This window comes from Nuphar pumila, chromosome 11, assembly GCF_984573655.1.
Source record: "Nuphar pumila chromosome 11, dmNupPumi1.hap1.1, whole genome shotgun sequence".
Classification (NCBI taxonomy): Eukaryota; Viridiplantae; Streptophyta; class Magnoliopsida; order Nymphaeales; family Nymphaeaceae; genus Nuphar; species Nuphar pumila.
Window position 1 is genome coordinate 92,413,869 of NC_143259.1, and position 21,937 is coordinate 92,435,805.

At 34.5% G+C, this 21,937-nt stretch overlaps 1 protein-coding gene across 2 annotated transcripts in view; it reads left to right on the top strand.

Moving 5' to 3' along the window:
* FEI1 (Leucine-rich repeat protein kinase family protein) overlaps positions 1 to 17,376 on the top strand; it is a 77,398-nt gene extending 60,022 nt beyond the window's left edge. The window contains exons 10-14 of one of the 2 annotated variants that reach the window (XM_089981592.1): positions 6,948 to 7,121; positions 7,251 to 7,583; positions 8,980 to 9,225; positions 15,491 to 15,624; positions 16,521 to 17,376. In XM_089981592.1, coding sequence (XP_089837718.1) covers positions 6,948 to 7,121; positions 7,251 to 7,583; positions 8,980 to 9,225; positions 15,491 to 15,624; positions 16,521 to 16,739 — 1,106 coding nt within the window. In that variant the 3' untranslated portion in view covers positions 16,740 to 17,376. The remainder of the gene's footprint in view (positions 1 to 6,947; positions 7,122 to 7,250; positions 7,584 to 8,979; positions 9,226 to 15,490; positions 15,625 to 16,520) is intronic. The other variant, XM_089981593.1, reaches the window with a different exon arrangement.
* Positions 17,377 to 21,937: the final 4,561 nt, after the last annotated feature.

A 21,937-nucleotide genomic window follows, 5' to 3' on the forward strand; every position in this document is an offset into this window, starting at 1 on the left:
CAGCACTCTTGGTTTTGACTTTGTAAACCCATCAACAACCTATAGGATTCTTACTTAGAGGAATATCTTGAATGGTCCAAGTGTTAGCCTTTTCTAATGCGTTCAATTCTGACTTCATGGCTTCTACCCATTCTATATGATTTTTGGCTTGAGAATAGGATGACGGTTCTATGTGTGATTGTATTAATGCGATAACTACCTTGTATGTGGGTGAAAAAGATTCGTATGATACAAATTTTTTATGAGGTCTAGAAATTCTGATTAATACTTCGAAATATTTTTCTAATGCACATGGAAGATTTGATTCTTTACGTCTTGAATATTATAGACTAACGTCCCTATGAGTTTGCTCTTCATTATCAACATCATGTTCAAAATCAATAGTACTTTGATTATTGTCAAAATCTCATTCAGGATCACATTCATTAGATTTTGAAGTCAAATATATTAAAAAGGAATATCCATTGACTTCCTTGGGTTTTTCAAATTCAAAGAAACTTTCTTTTTCTTGGAAAGATACATTTCTTGATATATATAATTTTTTATTTTAAAAATCAAAACACCTATAGCCTTTTTTATTATCAGCATATCCTAAGAAGGTACAAATAATCACACGAGGAGAGAGTTTGTCATTCTTGTTGGTGAAAACAAAACACTTGCATCCAAAGACTCTTAATCTAGAGTAATCAGAAGATAAGTTAACAAGTTTTTCAATTGGAGTTATATTTTTCAAAGAAGGAGATGCATTCGATTAATAAGATAGGTAACAGTTAGGGCAACTTCTGCCCAAAATCCTTTTGGAACTTGATTTGCTATTAATAAAGTCTTAGTGGTTTTCATAATGTGTCGATGCTTATATTCGGCCAGGCCATTTTGTTGTGGTGTGTGTGAACACGATCTTTGATGTGTGATGCCATGTAAGTTAAGATAGTCTTTAAATTCTTTGGACATGAATTCTCCCCCTAAATTAGTGCGAAAAATGGAAATAGCATTTTGAAATTTATTTTTAACCATTTTATGAAATGTTTGAAAATGTGAAAAAACCTCAGATTTATGCTTAAGTTAATTCAAGTATGCTTAGAAAAGTCATCGACACAAATTACATAATATGCATATCCACCTTTTAAAATGACTAGTGCAGGACCCCAAACATCCGAATGTATTAATTCAAGTGTTATAGAGAAAACAAAAGTTCTATCATGAAATAGTAATCTTTTCATTTTGCCAAGGATATAATCTTTAAGTAAAACTTTCAGAATTACAAAATTTTTCTAAACTTAGAAAATGCTGGATTTAGATATACGAGGATGACCCAGTCTTTTGTACCATAGATTCAACTATAGTTTTTTAATATTATAACAGAAAGCATTCTTAGGCAATTCCAAAAAATCCATGAAAGAGTCATTCTCTATGGCCTTCCCTAATCAGCTTCTTTGATTGACGATCCTATACCCAACAACCATGAGAAGAGAAGGAGATATTACATCCACAATTAGATATTTGGGAAACAAATAAAAGGTTTAGATTTAGTTTAGGAATATAGCTAACTTTTGGGATAAAAAAATTGTTGGTTTTATGAAGTTTTTTAAAATTTTCTATTCTTTCTATTTCAAGAGATGTACCATCAGCTGTGAAAATTTTTGATACACTTGAGTTATTTTTAAGACATTCGGATAAGCTATTGATATTTGGGGTCATATGAAAAGAAGCACCAGAGTCAAGGAGCCAAGGAAGGTTACTGGAATCGGAGAACGATGAAATAACTGCTCAAGTCGAGTCTTCAGTTGAGGAGGATGCTCCTTTGAGAAGAAGTTGAAGGATCTCCATTAATTGAGCCATAGACATCAGTGCATCTTGGTCTCTTGATTCTGATCTGAGAGATGCAACTTTCTTTTCTTCTCTTCTTTTTATCTTAGGACATTGATGCCTATAGTGCCCCGGCTCATGACAATGGTGGCAAATGACTTTTTTTTGTTAAAATCACCATCTTGTCTACCAAAATGAGGTGGCCTATAAGTGCACACATAGTTACCTGGTCTAGACACAGCTAGAACAGAATCATCTTCAGGTTTTGGAGTATTCTTCCTAAGTCTGTTTTCCTCCATAGTGAGTTCCTCTATAATATCAATGATAGAGGGAATCTTACCTCGATGTAAAAGAGCCGATTTGGTCAACTCAAATTCTGGTCTTAAACTGTTTATAAACTGATAAAAATGTTCCATATCGAGTTGCTTTTGGTAAAGCTCGATATCTTCAGAATAATGCTATTTTGGCTCAAGAAGAGCCAATTCCTCCCAAAGTTTGGATAACTCATTGTAATATTCCCTAATAGTTGTGTTCTTTTGAATCATCGTTCGGACTTTGTCTTGTAAATTGCACACATGTCCAATATCTTTAAAGGAATACATATTTCTAAGATATTCCCAAGCTTTATCGGCATGCTCAAATTTAGCAAGGCTAGAGCATTTCTTAATGTCAACGCTATTAATTAGCCATGACATAATTTTGGCGTGCCCTATCCTCCACTCTTTCCATTTTTTCTCATATGTCACCAAGGCCTTATTCTTTTCTCCTATTGTGTGTAACACCTCAAAAATTTTAACCTTAATTATAATTCAAATATTGAAATTTTGAGACTATTTTTTTTGATAAGTATAAGTAAATTAGATCTTATAATGTGAAAACGATTTTTAAAAACGGTTAAGACTTTGGGCGCGGTTACACTAAAGATAACAATCAAATCAAAATGTACGAGATATATACATTTCAATCCACGTACAATATAAGACTGAAATATGAAGAGTTTTAATGTCATTTCAAATCAGAGTATGAAAACAATACTTTATTCTCTACGTGATCAAGTACTTAAAACGAAAAGATCATGAATACCAAGATCGCAAGGTAAGAGTGGACCCTCAAGAATGCAGCTTGACCAACCCTTCGCTCTCTCCAACTACTCATCATGCTTTACCTGCATTACCTGTCCCTTATAAAACGGGGTCAGACTCGCTAAAGTCTGGTAAAACCAGAGTTACCGGAAGCGCCTAGCTAAAAGGGGAAGCGCGCTTCCCCGAAGCGCGCTTCGGAAGCGCGAAACGTCGCGCTTCCGAAGCGTGGGGGGAAGCGTCCCCCTTTTTTGGGAAGCGCGTTTCCCTTTAATGGGGGACGCGTTTCCCTTTAATGGGGGGCGCGCTTCCCATCACGCTTCCCCCACGCTTCCCCCTCGCTTCCCCCACGCTTCCCCCTCGCTTCCCCTGTTTTTTCAATTTTTTTGTATTTTTTATTTTTTATTTTTATTTTTTTCGCTTCCCCCTCGCTTCCGAGACGCTTCCTAGGTCGCTTCCGAGACGCTTCCTAGGTCGCTTCCGAGACACTTCCCGAATCGCTCCTAAGTGGTCCCACGCTTCCCCGCTTTCTAAAATTTTGAAAGTGCCTCGCTTCCCGCACCCGCTTCCTCAACTGGCAACCATGGGTAAAACAACCAAAACTCAAACTTAAAGAAAACATATTAAGCATTTAAAGGTAAATATATATTATTCATCCATTGTCAAGTGATAGACAAAGGAACAACGTCCTATGAGTCATTCATTTCAAACATTCGAACATAAAACATTTAAAAACATTTCATCACTTAATATTCTATTCATCCTTAACTCATGTAATAAAGCATAATCTATATGCATTCAAGTCATACAAGTCATCGCATAAAATATATATATATATATATATATATATATATATATATATATATATATATATATATATATATATATATATATATAAAGACATTCAGATCATTGCATCATTTTCATATGCATTCATAATTCTTATAAATAATAAGCCAAATCACATTTGACCATTCCAACGTGAAACACACATACATACCTTATAAGTAATTTAGTTAGATATTCATGATACACATCAATAATGATACATAGGTGTGATATATTTACTCAGACAATCATAATGCAATCATTTGCAATGAAACTATGCAAGCGTGATGTATTCACCTAATAAGTCAAAACTAATCATTTGTAGGCGTGATGTGTCATTCACCTATACGCTAACATAAGCATCACAATCATAACCATATATCAAGATCTAAAATCAATAAGGATGTAATTATCATATCTGAGTTCAATATATAATCATGCTATAATAGAAAAGCCAAATCTATAGATTCATAACTGACTATCTTAATCAACTCAAAAAATCATCACAATTCATCATAACATTTCATTTATTCATAATAAAGTTTTACAAAATCCATGCCGGATCACCTGGTCTGGAAAATGTACAACCTCACAAGGAGTTACCACCCTAAACGGATGGTCTGCCTGGTCTTAGACAATGCACTTCTTCACAGGAATATACTGTCTTCGCGGGCTATCCGCTTTTGGACAATGCACTTCCTCACAAAGACTTACCGCTCTAACCGGATTACCTGATCTGGTCATGCACACCTTCACCGAGAATCTTTTGAGAACAATTCCTCAACATGTAACATATCCAGTGAAAATTATTGTGATACGTGCATCAATACAATTGACCACTCTTAGGGTCGATTGCCATCAACACGGGCATAAGCATGTATACAATCAAAGCATCACATCATACATCACTTCATATGACATTAAAATTATAAAATCATACATTTAACCAATAAGGCTTCATGAACCAAAGTTTACTATTGAACTTAAACATTTATCGCATGCATTTATAATTTCATTTCACGTGGCATTTAAATCATATCATACATAAGCATATTATCCTACGCATCATATCATCACCATAAAGAACATTGCACTTCGTAAATTGAACCTCGAAGCATGTGTAAACAAAACATGAGTTCTATGCATGCATATGTGAATATGCACATTTCATAATACAAAACAACTAAATCTCAACATACATAACTCCTACGTAGTTCGAGATTTGCACACATGATAAAAGTCATGCATTTTTCACTATATGAATCGATATATCACATTAGATATAATTGTGTAAGGGTTGGTCAAAATCTCATTGATCATCCTACCGTACATCATATATATATATTTCTCAAGCAAATAAGATATACAAGAATAAATGAGTCCATCATATGACAAGACAATATATATAACATTCACAGTATGTATCGAACATGACTTATACATATCCATAGTAGTTATATGTGCACCATGTATCAAGTTCATACAAACACACAAAACAACATAGTATGCGCAAACCAAAGTATGATGACACACATTGCGTACATATTATACATTCATAAGTGCACATGCATTCAAACCCACACACAAGTGTACCTGCAACAAACACACTCCATATTTCGCTAACTACAATCATGACAAGCATGATCTCCGAACTACAATTACAAGAGTCCTAGATATACACAACTAAGTAAAGTGTGTGAGCATAACTTGTATTTACAATTCATTTAGATATTCGGTGCAACATCATGCTTACACAATTAGTGCCTAAACATGCTCTTTATAAGTTCAGTTAAAGTATCTTACCTTAATAATGTGAAGAACAATGAATCGAAACTCAAAAGACCGAGGAGTTTCGAAGTCCGCAAAGACTGCTACCCAAGCAATACAACGAACCCTTTGTGTGCGATCGCAAATGCCAAAAACTCAAAAAATGACAATTATAACAAGATTAGCCAAAAATAGCAAATTACCCTATAAATCATTACCAAGATCCAAATAACACACAAATACACTCCAATAATTTACAAACTTCATCAAAAATATAATATAGTGATTTATAGCCCAAAATAGTTCTATAAATGCAAATTATAGCTTGATTGGCTTGAATAAACAAATGAATATGTAATAAATAAATAAATGAAATTCAAAAGCTAGAAACACGTTTCTAATTTGGAGATAAAAAAATGAGTTCTTTATTTATTAATAATCCTTAAAAATTACGGGTTTTACATCGTGAGAGGTACTTCTTTGTCATTTTTAACTTTTGTGAGAATTAGTTTGGGACCCGAATCGGAACCACCCAGTATACCCCACAACCATTTTTCCCAAATGTGGTGTTTCATGATTGAAGCCCACATCATATAGTTGGTGTAATTTAATTTCATGGGTACGATGGTGATCTTATCATTGTCATCCATCTTTTACAAGGGTGAGAAAAAGAAAGAATAAATGAGAAAAGAAAAAAGAGAAAAAGAGAAAGATAAGAGAGGAGAAAAATGAGCACAATCACAAATTTTTATAGCCAAGCTTCCTCCAAATGCTTTCCTTCTTCAAAAAAGGTCACTTAGTCATGAACAAAAGGATGAATCACCCTTTGTAAAGGAGGCACGAAAAACGCGATGGAAATTCTTCAAGATCTAAAAGTCTTCAAGGCTCTGATACCATGAAATGAAATGGTGGTCTTCAACAAAAGCACGAGAAACTCTCAAAGAGTGTCTATTGGAAACACCTCAAACACAACCCATAAAAGGGTATAAATGGAAGAACACAATAAAAATAATAATTCTTTATTTCTCACAAGAAATGCTTAAAAAGCATTGATTTACAATGGAGGGGGATTACCGCTATTTATACAAGAGGTAGAGGAGTGAAGGAGCTCTCCTTGAGAGTCGTTGGACCTAGTCCAACGGGTCTAAATATAGCCGTTGGATGGACTAGGTCCAACGACTATATTCTAGTCAAGTCCTAGTTGGGACTTGACTAGATTATAGTATCTAGATCTAAATGAACTAGATAACAAATTAAAATAAAAAGGGAAAGAAACATATAATAAAAAAAGTATATAATAATAATATATTATTATATTATTTATATATATTATATGTTACATTTTACATTTTAACAGGCACCGCCTAGCGCTTTTGACTACATACATTAAGAGTATTTGATAATTCATGTAAAGCTTATTATAGTAACCCATTTTTGCAGTCTCAGCTAAATATGCATATTTTGCAGGGAACAGCCAAAGGATACAGAGGAAAACTGTAAAATATCCAGCTCGGCTGTCCATTAGTGCATTTGCAACAATGAGTGCATTACTTCTTGTAGCACTAATGTGCTTCTGGGGTTGCTTTCTTTATAAAAGATTTGGCAGAAACAATAAAACTCTTGCTATTGATGTTAATGGAGGTAAATATTCTACTTTGTTTCAAACTTTGCAGTCTGAATTTCTTGACATAAATGATGCAAACTGTAGTGTTTATGGTTTAGAAGAAAGAATTCATGCCCATTTTACAAGGTTTTTTTGTTTTGTTTCAGGAACATCTATTGTAATGTTTCATGGTGACCTCCCATACTCCTCAAAAGACATACTGAAGAAAATAGAACTATTGAACAATGAAAACATTATAGGTTCTGGTGGATTTGGAACAGTTTACAAGCTTTCAATGGATGATGGCAATGTGTTTGCACTGAAAAGAATTGTCAAAACTTATGAAGGCTTAGACCGTTTTTTCGAAAGGGAGCTTGAAATTCTTGGGAGCATAAAACATCGATATTTGGTTAATCTACGAGGATATTGCAAGTCTCCTGTTTCAAAGTTGTTAATCTATGATTTCTTACCTGGTGGAAATTTGGATGAAGTACTTCATGGTGAGGTCAAACCCTTTTCGTGGAAACATCTCTATCTTATTATTGAATCTCTTTTGCAGTGTTGGTTTTGTGATTCATGATATATTCTACTTAAAAATTATCTGTATGCATCAGCTACATTTGTGACATTTATTCTGCTCTCTATGCAACAGACAATGATGTCTTTTTCTTTCTACTAAAACCTGCAAGGTATGTTGTCACTGTTGTGTCATAACTTTTGACAAGAAGGCAGTTTCTTATGATATTTAACTACTTAGTTTGATGAACCTGAATTCCGAGAGAATAAATCATGACATGTCTTCCAACTTTCACGTAGATTTCTAGTCAAAGGAACATTTTCTTTTCATGGAAAATAAGACGCTTGGAGTTTTGAGAATTCCCTGGAGAAGATTGAACTTGATATGCATTCATAAGGCAAAGAAAGAAAAAACTGTGTAATTTTATATTACATCTTATAGAACTGGTGTAAGGTTTCAGATCATGTGACTTGGAATTATTCATTTTTAGAATGTTTTGATCTTAGAATGCAATAGCTGCATTCTTTAAGGTTTGGCTTGGAAGATCCAGGAGGCATTTTAGGATGGCACATACTCTTGCATGCCATGTGTCCTGTGTTCCCAGGGTGTAAGCATAAGTGGGTAGTTAATGATGTTCTTTAATCAAAGAATAGTCCAATTCCCAAGGGCTATCTTGCAGAGGCAGCTGTATGTAGAGTTGCAATTCTATTTGTAACATTCAATCAAATAGCACCAAGATTTTGATTGTGCCATTCGATCAATGTTTAGCAAGATCGGAAATGCATAGACATTTAAAACAGGAAGAATTGTAATAGATTGTGCACTTGACATGTCTTCCGTCCAAGTTTTCTCCATTCTATACAGCCCAAGCTGCAATTGAAGATCTACTACATCAAATATTGTTCTCAAGTACTTTGCAGTGGAGAATATACTGGATCTTTTTCTTCTCCTTTGAAAAAGTCGATTAAATTTAAACAAAAAGATAACAAGCAAGGTCCTGTTTTCATGTTTTGTGTTAGTTTCAGGAATTCTTGTGAGATAATGACTGAAAATATTGCAAAATATCAAGATAAACCTTTTTTGGTGACATGATGAAAATATCACGATGTTTTTTGTTTTTTGTTTTGCTTTGGAAATTTTCAGAGTAAATATGATAGTTTTCATTGGGACAGATATAGTCTCTATCCCTATTAGTATCTTGGGCTTTGAAGGATAAAATGTGTTCTATTAGTATCTCATGGCTTTGAAGGATATAATGTAATTAGTTTCCTCTATTATCTTTATTTATCACCATGGTGTATGCTGTGTATTATGTTTTATTAGCATGCTGATGTTTATTCTCCCCTTTCAACCTAACTATAAAATTATGCACTGAGCAGAAAGATCTGAGCAACTGGATTGGGATGCACGATTAAAGATCATCTTGGGAGCTGCTAAGGGACTTGCATACTTACACCATGATTGTTCTCCTCGAATCATTCATCGTGACATTAAATCAAGCAATATACTGCTCGATAGCAACATGGAAGCCCGTGTTTCTGATTTTGGACTTGCCAAATTGTTGGAGGATGAAGAATCTCATATAACAACTATCGTTGCTGGAACTTTTGGTTATTTAGCTCCAGGTATGAAAAATACAGAACGTCGTATTGTCGTGCCCTTTAGTGTGTCGACATTCATAAGTTCTAGGTGATCTTGATGTGCTGCCAAATATATTTTCGAGTGTTTTAATATTTCACAAGTTCTCAATGACCTGATGTTCCACCAAATATTTTTGTGGTCTTAATATGACACTAATATATAAATGATGTATTATTTACTTTTTTGGCATATCCTTATTCTTTTGCTTCTCATATTATTACACTTTATTCTTTGTGTAAGGGCTTTTTTTAACCCTTATTCTCAGAGATTGAGATGTCATTTCTATAATGAAATACAAGTGCCAAAAACAATGTCACCAAGTGACTACAAGAAGAGACACTCACATAAATACAATGTCTCTAATTGACAAGATACAATATGCCACAAAGGACAAACAAGAAACATACACAAGTGGGAAAGAGGACTTGAAATAATATAGAAGCCTTTCAATAATATATAATCCTTTATTGAAATGCTTAAACAAGCATTGAAAATAATGGGGGAGAAGTCCCCTTTAAATACACCACAAGAGGGGGCTAAGGGGAGCTCCCCAACGATCACATTTGTGACCGTTGGGGAGGGTCCCAACAACTCTTAAGCCCCTTTTTACCCCTTTAACGAATAAAAAAGAAAAGAAAAAAATAAAAATACAAAAATGTCCCTAATGGACATGAATATTTACACAAAGATGAAAAGATCAAATTGCCCCTAATGGGCATTACAATATATATATATATATATATATATATATATATATATATATATATATATATATATATATATATATATTTTAACACCCTCCCTCGAACTGACAGTGAGATCACCGAGTGTTTGCTTAGGAGAAGGTAGAAACAGGATGATGGTAAGGCTTTGGTGAAGAAATCTGCTAGCTGATATTCTGAAGTAACATATGGTAGTTGAATGATGCCCTGTAAAAATTCATCTCGAACATAATGACATTCCATCTCGATGTGCTTTGTTCGTTTATGGAAGGTGTGATTGCTAGCAATGTAGATGACACTCTTATTGTCGCAACACAACTTTGAAGGAGTAGAGATAATGACTCCCATATCTTTGAGCAGACTTCTCAACTAAACAAGCTCAGTGGTTGTTGTGGCAATCGCCTTATACTCCGCCTCCATGGAAGATAGAGACACCTTCTGTTGTTTCTTACATCTCCAAGAGATTAATGATTCTCCAAGAAAAACACAATAACCTATTGTAGAAATACGATCATTGGGGTTACCACTCCAATCAGAATCAGTATAAGCAATTAAATTAGGAGATGAAGAAGAAGATAAGAATAGTCCTTTGGTTATGGTTTTCTTCTGATAATTCGCATGATGGCAACTATGTGAAAAGTAGTAGGAGCATTTTGAAATTGACTTGCATTGTGAACAACATAAGTAATATATGGCCGGGTAATAGACAAATATGTTAGTGATCCAATCAGTTGACGATAAGGAGTGTGATCTTCTAAAAGAATTTCATCATCGACTCTCATCTTAGCATTGATTACTTCTGGAGTCTCCACTTTCTTTCCGTCAGTTAAGCCAGACTTAGCAATAATATCTGATGCCAGCTTCATCTGAGACAAAATATATCCCCGAGGAGAATATACAACTTCGATCCCTAAAAAATACCTTAGAAATCCAATATCAGACATATCAAAATTGCTTCTAAGAATATTTTTAATAAGCTCAATGTCCTTTTTATCTGTCCCAGTGATAATCATGTCATCAACATATAATAATAAAATAGTTATGTGATTACCAACATATTTAACAAAAAGAGTAGTATCAGTATAACAAGAAGTAAAACCATTATCAAAGACAACTTTAGTAAAGCGATCATACCAAGTTTTTAGAGCTTGTTTAAGACTATAAAGAACTTTATTGAGTTTAAATTTTTTTTTTCTCAATCTCAAGAGCTGGCAGAGGATCCATATATACTTCTTCATAAAGGTTCCCATTTAAAAAAACATTTTTGACATCTAATTGACAGATAAGCTATTGTTTAATAGATGCTAAGACTCTTAAGGTTCTTACACTAGTTATCCTAGCAACCGGAGCAAAGCTTTCATCATAATCAATTTCATATTCTTGTACATGCCCTTTAGCAACTAACGTAGCTTTGTATCTTTCTAATATCCCATCACTCTTAGTTTTGACTTTATAAACCCATCTACATCCAATTGCTTTTTTTTTTTCTAAAATGAGACCTGCAGTTGTCCAAGTATTAGCTTTGTTGAGTGCTTCTAACTCAAGTCTCATAACATCAATCCAATGTGGATGTTGCTTAGCTTCTTTAAAATTAGAAGGTTCATGATAAGAATGGATCATCATTAGACAAGTTCTATATTTTGGGGAAAATGAATCATATGACACAAATTTTTGAGGTCTACTATTCCTAGAAGATCGCTTAGGTAGGGATTCTTCAACTTGATCTTTTAAACAAATGTCAAGAGAATATATATCGAAAGCATTTTGATGTTCATTGCCCTCTCGCCGAGTATACACATGTATATCATTGGGATTCTCATTGTGAGAATCATCATTTTGATGAGAATTGTCATCACAAATAGTATCTTTAAGATCTTTGGATTTATTTTTGGGCAATAAGTAAAAAAAAAAGAATAATCAACCTCTTCCTTAGATTTTTGAAATTCAAATCCATTTTGTTCTTCAAGAAAGTTCACATTTCTTGAAACATAAAGTTTGTTATTTTTAATATCATAACACCTATACCCCTTTTGATTTTTACCATAGCCAATAAAAGCACATTCAAGAGCTTTTGGTGAAAGTTTATCTTGTCCTTGAAAAAGAACAAAGCATTTACAAAAAAAAAATCTTAATCTTTTAAAATCTGGAGAGATTTTGAACAATTTTTCAAAAGGAAAAACATTTTTAAGGATGAGGAAGGCATTTGATTTATAAGATAAGTTGTGCAAAGAGCAACTTCAGCCCAAAAGTTATTTGAAACATTTTTAGAGACAAGAAGAGTTCTTGTTGTTTCAATAAGATGCCTATGTTTTCTTTCGACAAAACTATTTTGTTGAGGAGTTTTAGGACAAGACCTTTGATGAATAATGTCATTTTGTTTAAGATGATTTTGAAATTCATTTGACATGTATTCACCTCCGGAATCAAATCTAAAAATGGCTATGTTGTTTTGAAATTGATTTTAAATAATAATATGAAATTCTTTAAAAATAAAGAAAATGTCGGATTTGTTTTTAATAAAAATAAACTCATGTGTATCTAGTAAAATCATCAATAAAGACAACATAATATGAATATCCTCCTTTAGACATAACAAGTGCCAGTCCCTACATCCGAATGCACTAATTCAAATGGTCTCTTGGAAATAAAGTTGCTATGAGAATAAGGAAGAGAATGCATTTTTCCAAGGATACAATCATTGCATGTAAATTCTTTTTCATTAAAAAAAATTTCAAAAAGGAAAAAAGATACAACTTAGAAATACTAAGGTGACCAAGCTTTTTGTGCTAAGTAACAATATCTTTAGATTGGACATGATTACAAAATGATTTTGATGGCAAAGACAAAATCTATGTAATATAGGCCTCCTCTTCTATTGCCTTGCCCAATTCGCTTCTCGGACCAGAGATCCTGCATATAGAAATTGGTTGGTGAAAAATAGACACTACATCCAAAATCAGTTGTTTGATAAACGAAAAAAAGATTTAAGTTAAGTTTTGGAATAGTCTTAATTTTTGGAACATAAAATTCTTTGCCTTGACTAAAAAAATTTTCAAGGTTTCTCATCTCTTCAACATCTAATGATGTTCCATCGACCATAAATACAAATGATGTAAAAGAATTAAAACTTGGTTTGGATAAAAGATGATACATTTGGAGTCATATGAAAGGAGGCACCCAAGAGGACATACTGGGAGTTGATGACTTTTCGTAAGTTGAGCAATGGAGTCCTTTATGTCTCCATCTCTCTTTGATTCTTCACTTGAATTGCTTTGACTATCTCCAACGGAAGCCACCTTCTTTTTAAGCTTAGGACAATCGGGTCTAAGATGACCCGGTTCATTACAATGGTGACAAACAATTTTTCTTTCTCCACAATTATTATTTTTTCAAAAATGAGGAGGTTTATATGTTCTCATGTTATTTTTCAGTCTAGATACCGCATGAACCTCATCAAAGTCCTTTTTAAGAGCCAAGCGAGTTTCTTCTTAGCATAAGTCGGCAAGGATTTCACTAAGAGGAGTAAAAGCCCTATAAAGAAGGGATCTTCTTAGTTCAAATTCGGGACGAAGACCATGAATAATTTGAAAAAATCTTTCTCTCTTCATTTGCTCTTGCCTCGTATCATAGCACTTCCTTCCCATTGTAGTTCAAGGAGAGCAAGTTCATCCCATAGAGGGGATAGAGTACTATAATAGTCTCTAATATTCATATCCTCTTGCTTAGTTCCTCTTATTTTTTCTTGTAAAAAGAAATGTCTAGCAAGGTCATTTTGAGTGTATGTGCCTTTCATAAAGAACCATGCTTCATTTGCTTTTTTAAATTTGGCTAGATTAGCGCAAATCGTGAGTTTCACATTATTCATTCTCCACGCCAATATTTTGGCATGCTCACTTTCCCAATCTTCAACTTTGGATTAGTTTTCTTGAAATTTTTTGGCCTTTTTTTCATCACTCAAAGCTTTTTCTTCATCCCCCTCCTTGGCGAGCTTCAATTGTGGTTCCGAAATGGTTCCACATACATATCCCCAAAGTTTCTTACCTTTGAGATTGTTTTCCATAGCGGTCACCCATATTCTATAGTTGGTCCCATTTAATTTGAATGAAAAGTTGATCATTGCATATTTGTCGGCCATTGTGGAAAGAGTTGAAGAAGAACAAGAGTACGAAGCTTAATACCACTCAAACATAAGAGAGAGAAGTCCCAAGAGTGCTTCCACCGCCTAGTGGCTCTAGTACCATATAATGAAATACAAGTGTAAAAAACAATGTGACTACAAGAAGGCACAATCACATAAATACAATGCCTCTAATGGACAAGATACAATGTCACAAAGGGCAAACAAGAAACATACACAAGTAAGAAGAGAACTTGACATAATATAGAAGCCTTTTAATAATATAGAAGCCTTTATCGAAATGCTTAAACAAGCATTGAAAATAATGGGGGGAGAAGTCCCCTTTAAATACACCACGAGGGGGCCAAGGAGAGCTCCCAAAGAGTCGTTGAGAGCTCCCCAATGGTCAAGAAAATAAAATAAATAAAAATACAAAAATACAAAAATGTCCCTAATGGGCATGAATATTTACATAAAGATGAAAAGAACAAATTGCCCCTAATGGGCGTTACAATATATATATATATATATATATTAACAATTTCCACTTTTTGGTGAGATGTTCCAAACGTTTCATGCTGTGTAAGTTGGACTTCTATCAGTATTTATTTCTCTCCCTCCTGTGAGTCAATCTAAGTGTTTTTTGTTTTTTTTTTCATTGATAATCTCTAATGACACTTATTTTCCCACTATATCCTCGTTCTCTTCTTTCCACATACTTAAGCGACCATTCTACAATCATATCTAGTCATTATCTTGTTATGCAATCAATCACCCTTGTTTCACTGAATTCAGAACCCTAATACAATTGTTGAGTTATATGTGGGTTTATGTAATGAAGAGTCATTCTTAATTTCTTGATATGTTTGTTGTACTTTGTGTTATCAAGGGAGCCTGTTTGAGCTCAAAAAGTCCCAGGCTTTCCTTATTTCAAGTTATCATTCATCAGCTTTCATGTACCTACTATCAAAAACAAAATCAGGCATGCCAAAGACATGCATTTGGCATATCATAGAGGCTACAAGGAATGGCCACAGGTATAGTGATTTTTATATCTCATTAAAACAGGCTTACTTCTTTTGCTATCTCATCTTGTGAATAAAATTCACTCAATGGTGAAGTGGCATAATGACCTTTTATTAGCTTCTGCCGCATTAACGTCTTTATTAAACTGGTATTTGGTGACTGTTTCTCATTGACTATTGATGAACTAGTAATCCTCTGCTCAACCTCTGGCTAAATTCACAAATATTTTACCTGCAATATCATAATATTTTCTGGTTTTGACTTAAAAGGTTCAAAATGCATTGATTCTGTAAGTTTGTGATTAGGAATAGGTGTAATATTTACATGATCTCCTTAATGGTGTTAAATGCTTTCAGTTTTTCATACTGACAATTAGATTCACAGAGTACATGCACAGTGGCAGAGCAACTGAGAAGACTGATGTTTACAGTTTTGGAGTTCTTGTGCTGGAAGTGTTAAGTGGGAAGCGCCCAACAGATTCATCATTCATTGAAAAAGGTCTTAATATTGTTGGCTGGGTATGTTTCTTTATGTTGGAATCATTAGGCTGTGCTAGGACTAATCGATTTTTAATGTTTTCCATTTGCATTTTCATTTCATACTTGGGAACAATGTGAAATCTAGTGGACATTTGCACAATTAAAATTTTGTAGACCTGCCAATAAGTAATGTTTCATGTAGACTAGAGCCAATTATATCCTCATTCTCAATTATGATGTCAATGCTCTACTGTGGACTTTTTCCAGAATAGAAATGATATGTACCTTTAGCTACACAAATGTTTGAAGCCTAATTGTTACTTGTATGGATATTGAGTCTGACATTAGGATTATGCAACATTGACTTGGAATGACCTGGCAAGTAGGCACCATTGGCAAGTCAGTGGATAAACTTGATTTGTTTCAACCTGAGAATTGGTGCTGGGGTTCTTTATGCAAAGTTCCAATATCCGTTGATAGGTCAATGCAAGAAGGAAGACAAGAGAATCAAATATTTATTACTCAATTATCGTAACTGTCTGGTGTTAGGTCTATATACACAATAATGACATGGTGGAAAAGGCAGAATACTGTGCAAATAAGGATGTGTACCAGTCAGATTTGTTTCGTATATAGGTATTACTCAATCCAACCTAATCCAATATTGCCTAATTGGATTCAGTATCAGTCAGAGTTGGAAGGAAAAAGGTATTACCAATTCGGACCTGACTAGCTAATTGGATATACTTTTATACATAAACAGATTCGGATTCTGTCAGGTTAGGATTTGTTTCTGATTCAGATTTTAATTCAGATGTAAGATAATCAGATATTTGAATTCTCTTGCTCTTGTTATATAATTGCTTATCGCTACTGGTGATTCTTATCGATTTATCCGCATTCAGCTGAACTTATGTCAAAGTTTGTCTTTGCAGTTGAATTTGTTAGCATCTGAAAACAGACTCAGGGAGATTGTGGATCCATCTTGTGAGGGGGTGCAGCCAGAAAGCTTGGATGCTCTGGTATCAGTTGCCATTCAGTGTGTATCATCCAGTCCAGAGGATCGCCCAACAATGCACAGGGTAGTACAGATCTTGGAATCTGAAGTGATGACTCCCTGCCCTAGTGAATTTTATGATTCAAACTCCGAGTAACTGAGAAGACATGATTATGCAAATGCTCGAGATACTGTAAATTTACCTTGCTGGAGCAAAAGAAAATCATGCAGCTGCAGGAGGTCTGCATTCCGCACTGCATTCTTTCATTCTTTATTTTTTTTTCTACGTACAAGCTTCATTCGCTGGGAAGATACGTGGGCTGCACTCCTGACAGATGGAGATTGATAATGGAAATTTTTCAGGCACGTCTACCTCTGAAATCCCTATTGGTGACTCTAGGCGGTTCATATATACAGATTTGTGAACAGACAAAAAGAACTGTAGTATAATCTGATAGTGTTTGTATTCAGCGGTGTTTATGGCTCCATGTTCCAGTATTCGTTTTTCTGACTCAAATCTGTCATGTAGAGAAGAGAATCTCAGATCTATATGGAGGTCTTTTTTAAATCATAAGACATTTTCATGTTGCAAGATGCAAAGACAACCTTGCTAGATGCAACTTCTTGAGTGTCCTGCCAAGTGCAAATCTTGTTGCTAAAGTCGTTGCTGAAATGTAAGTTCCTTGTAAAAATCCTGAACTATATTTACGTTTTTCAAGGATTATTTGGCATCTACCACTCGTGGATGGATTTTGAAGCTTGTTTTTTCCAGATAATTTGTTTTCAATGAAAAATTGGAGTTTCCAGTCTTCTGGAATTCTTGCTGGATAATAAATGCTTGTGTATTATGCTTGGTGAAGCTAAAAATTAAGCCTTAAGATTTCAATTATGTCCAACGTTTACTTTTTCTTGCCCTTCGGTTGGTACAATCCTTGAGGTCCCCCTGCCCACTTGATACACCCCTGTCCTGTCAACTTGGTGACTAAGACTATTATAGCCCTTGTGGGCATCCCATGATATTACTCCCTGGACTAAAAAGCACCGACAAATAATCAAAGCTTAATCGCAGCGTGTGTTCATATTGCAGTGTTAATTTATTGCACTAAACAATCAATTTGTCTTTGATCAGTCCAAGGATCAAAGATACCTTAAGGGAGGTATGCTATTTTCCCGCAAAGGAGAGGCATGGCTCGTTTGAATGTCTAGGAGATCTTCGTCCAACTCTGTTGGACCGCACCTGAAGCTCCTAGAGGTGTGAATCGGTTTTTGGAATCATATGAGGAGAATGCTTCACATTTCGATGACAACAATGTCGATCCTGGGAAAGCCTAATACCAAAAATAAAATAAAATAAAAGACTCGTTTTGGTTTGTTATGGATATTGTTAAGCGATAATAGTCAGTTGAATTCTTATTACAAAGTACTTGCAGGAAATGTTTTCAAAAGATTGAGGCCCGTATGGATAATGGTCAGTTGAATTCTTTATTACAAAGTACTTGCAGGAAATGTTTTCAAAAGATTGAGGCCCGTATGGATAATGGTCAGTTGAATTCTTTATTTCAAAGTACTTGCAGGAAATGTTTTCAAAAGATTGAGGCCCGTATGGAATTAGAAGAGAGGGTGACAAAAGGAAGAGGTTGAATCATGTTTGGTATTTAGTTTAAATTCTACATATTGATGTTTTCTTCTGTGTGTAATTTTCTTATGCAGATCATATTCTACAAATTGATGTTTATTCAATAAGTATAATTTTCTTGCGTAGATTACAAAATCATTTGCCTCAATAATACCAAAGAAAACAATAGTGTTTCAATGCTATTTTAGAGCTTGTCAAAAAAGAACATATTGGAGGAGGTTGTGACATTCTATTTTTGTTTTTTTTGAAAGCCAAGTTGGGGTTAGGCAGACCCTTACCGAAGCAGGTTATATGTTCCCCTCCGGAACACACAGGTGCTTGTTCTCGGGTCTGAATGAGCGCCACATATGTAAGCACGTGGGGCTCATTTCCCCTTGTGTGTTTGCATCACTTAGCATCGAAGTCCGGTGCATTTGCAAAGACTTAAGTATCCTTTCCCGCCATTAGCGCCATGAAATGATGTTTCGAGTAATGTATCAAAATGTCCTCCAGCCAGAAAATGGAGGATAACCTTTTGTTTTCGCCCTAAACGAATCTCAACCTTGAAATATGTCGCCCTCTCCATTCTGGATCACCCTTACACCTCCGGAGGAGCACCCTTTGTCGTCGTCTGCTGCAGCGGGAGCACCCTTTGCCGTCGTCTGTTGCCAGAGCACCTTTTACCGTTGTCTGCTGCTGGACCACCTTTTACCATCGTCTGTTGTCGGACCACCCTTTGTTGTGCAGCTGAGGATCTATCAGATATTAAATCAACAAGAGCAGATTCAAAAGTATACGCTGCAGCTGGTAGCTCCATGTTCTTCTGCAGAAGTTCTGACAACTCTGTATCAAGGGTCAGATCCCACATATCCTTTGCAAGCAAACGAGCTCATTTGTAATGGTTGTACATACTCATCGAAGAGAAATAATTGAAGATCTTTACAAAGAATGGGTTGACCCTACCAAAGGAATGGTGGTTGGAAGCATGACAAAGCATGATAAGGTGGTTGGAAGCATGATAAGGTATCACTCGTGAGGAGTGTAATAAATTGGAGTTTATTAACTTAGTATACAAACTTTGTAAACTTTGTAAACTTTGTTAAACATTCAATGCCATTCAGTTATTTGTAATGATCTTCGAGTTATTATTTACCATGCCAATAAAACTAATGATTTATAGTATTAGGATGTTTTGACGCGATTTATACGATAAATATCGTAATAATTGACACTAGCAAACACATAATATCTATTTACAACGATTCATACTTCAAATAATGTGCAGCGATTTTAATAGAAATTGTTAAATCAACAACGATTTGAACACACAAATCGATATACATATCACATAATATACTACAAATCAATACGACAATTTAGCATAATCGCTTATTCATATTACAAATCGATACAATAAACGTAAGCATAATAGCTTACAAATCGATATTAACAAACAAAATAATATCTCTCAAATTGATAGTATATTACTACAACCACGATTTGCGTTACACTATTCCAATATTTTTTATACAAAGGCAAATCGTTGTGGCCGACATAGACGTCATTGCGTAAATCTCATAAATCATCAACCAAAATACAGGTCTCACAAGGCATATCGATTTTTGACAATGAGCTGGATGTGAAACAATGTTTCTTTTATAAATGAATGACACATATTTTGGTAACGAAGCCAAATCGACACGATTTATGATTTATACATTTAAAGCAACAATGATTTATACATTTAACGCAATAGCAATTTATGATGCATAAAGTTACTAAGATTTGTAAGTTTGCTAAATCGTACAACGAGGTTTACTGTTGAAGCCCAAACGTTACAACGATATGTACTTATGAAGGGTGTGATTTTTACATCGATTTGTAAGTTTAAAGCAGCAATTTATACATTTAAAGTAGGAATGATTTATACGTTTAATGCAATAGCGATTTATACTAACCTTAAATGACCAACAATTTGACAACGCAAATGACCATCTCATGTCGCTATAGTTGTTATTCCTCACGCACAGGTTTTAATTACATAGTACAAATATCTAACCCTAACCCTAAACCCTAAACACCTTAAACCCTAACCCTAAACCCTAAACCCTAAATATCTTACTAAACCCTAACGACAAACACTAAACCCTTAATATATTACTAAACCCTAAACCCTAAACCCTAAACCCTAGATCCTAAAACCCAACCCCTAAACATCGTGTCAATTTGTTCTTTAGTAAGTCTAAACATCGTGTTGATTTGTTTATTGTTTTTCGTTTCTGCCTTTTATGAATCAATATCAAGTAAATCACTATACGACATATCGTTCACGTAGAAAACACTCGTAAAAGCAAATTATGATAGTTATAAAGTTGTAAATCGATTTGTACTTTACTAAGTCTAAACATCGTGTCGATTTGTTACTATACCTTAACCTAAACCCTAAACCCTTAATATCTTACTAAACCCTAACGCTAAACCCTAAACCCTTAATAAATTACTAAACCCTTAACCTTAAACCCTAAACCTAGACTATAAATCCTAAATCCTAAACCCTAAACATCGTGTCAATTTGTTTACAGCTATTTCCTTTTTTCCTTTTATGAATAAGTCATTAGGTACATCATGATACGACATATCGTTCACGTAGAAAATGCTCATAAAATCAAATCGCTATAAGATATCGTTCACATAGACAAAGCTCGTAAATGCAAATCGTGATAGGACAAATCATTTCTGATTTAGGTCTGTTGTTGTACAGATATTGATAGAACACTTCTTCTATAAAACAGTGATAATGATTTGCAACTTTAACTTAATGTCTGTTGCTGTACAGAATTGATAGAACACTTCTTCTATATAATAGTGATAGCGATTTGCAACTTTTTAATAGTTATCAAGTTGTAAATCGATTTATACTTTACTAAGTCTAAACGTTATGTTGATTTGTGTACACGTGCTTAAAACCCTATTCTATGTAAAACCCTAATATAGATTTGTGTAAAACCCTAATCTATGTAAAACCCTACCCGACCCGACCTTACCCGTTGTCCATGTCTAAAACCCTAATCTATTTATCCTCTTTTCTGCGGCAGCGCACCTTCTTCTTCTTCTTTTTCTTTCTCCTCCGCCTTCTTCTTCTCTTCCTTGTATTTTTCTTTCTTCTTTGTTCTTCTGTGTTCCTTCTACCCGTGCTTTATAGATGGGTTTTGATGCTGATAACATAGTGATTTCACGCAGTGAGGAAAGATCTGTGTAATCTTCGATAATGATTATGGTTGTTATCTTTTGTGTATATATCAATATATTCATCACACATACGACTATGGCGTATTTATCGTGAAGTATATCGAAGCTTACGCAGAATATAACAACCATAATATCTTTAATCGTTGCAGTCATACCAGAGCAAGCACATATATTCTATATGATAGACATGGAGTGATGTTGATGTTCATCTATTTGATCTATTCCTACTGCCGGACCCTCCATTGTTCGCAAACCATAATTTGTAGTTAGAAAAATATCTGCCTACCTTCAATATACTTCATGACAAATATGCACATAGAATCGTTTCCTTCTAGCGGTGAGTGCCTGAGCTGAAGTTTGTGAAGCATATTCTCAAGAGTGCGCTCATTTCCTGCTGCAAAGCGATTCTATGTGTCGATCAAATATATATATATCTCTAGAGCTCTTGCTAGCTGTAATATGAACTCTGTGTCATGAGTGATAACATTGAA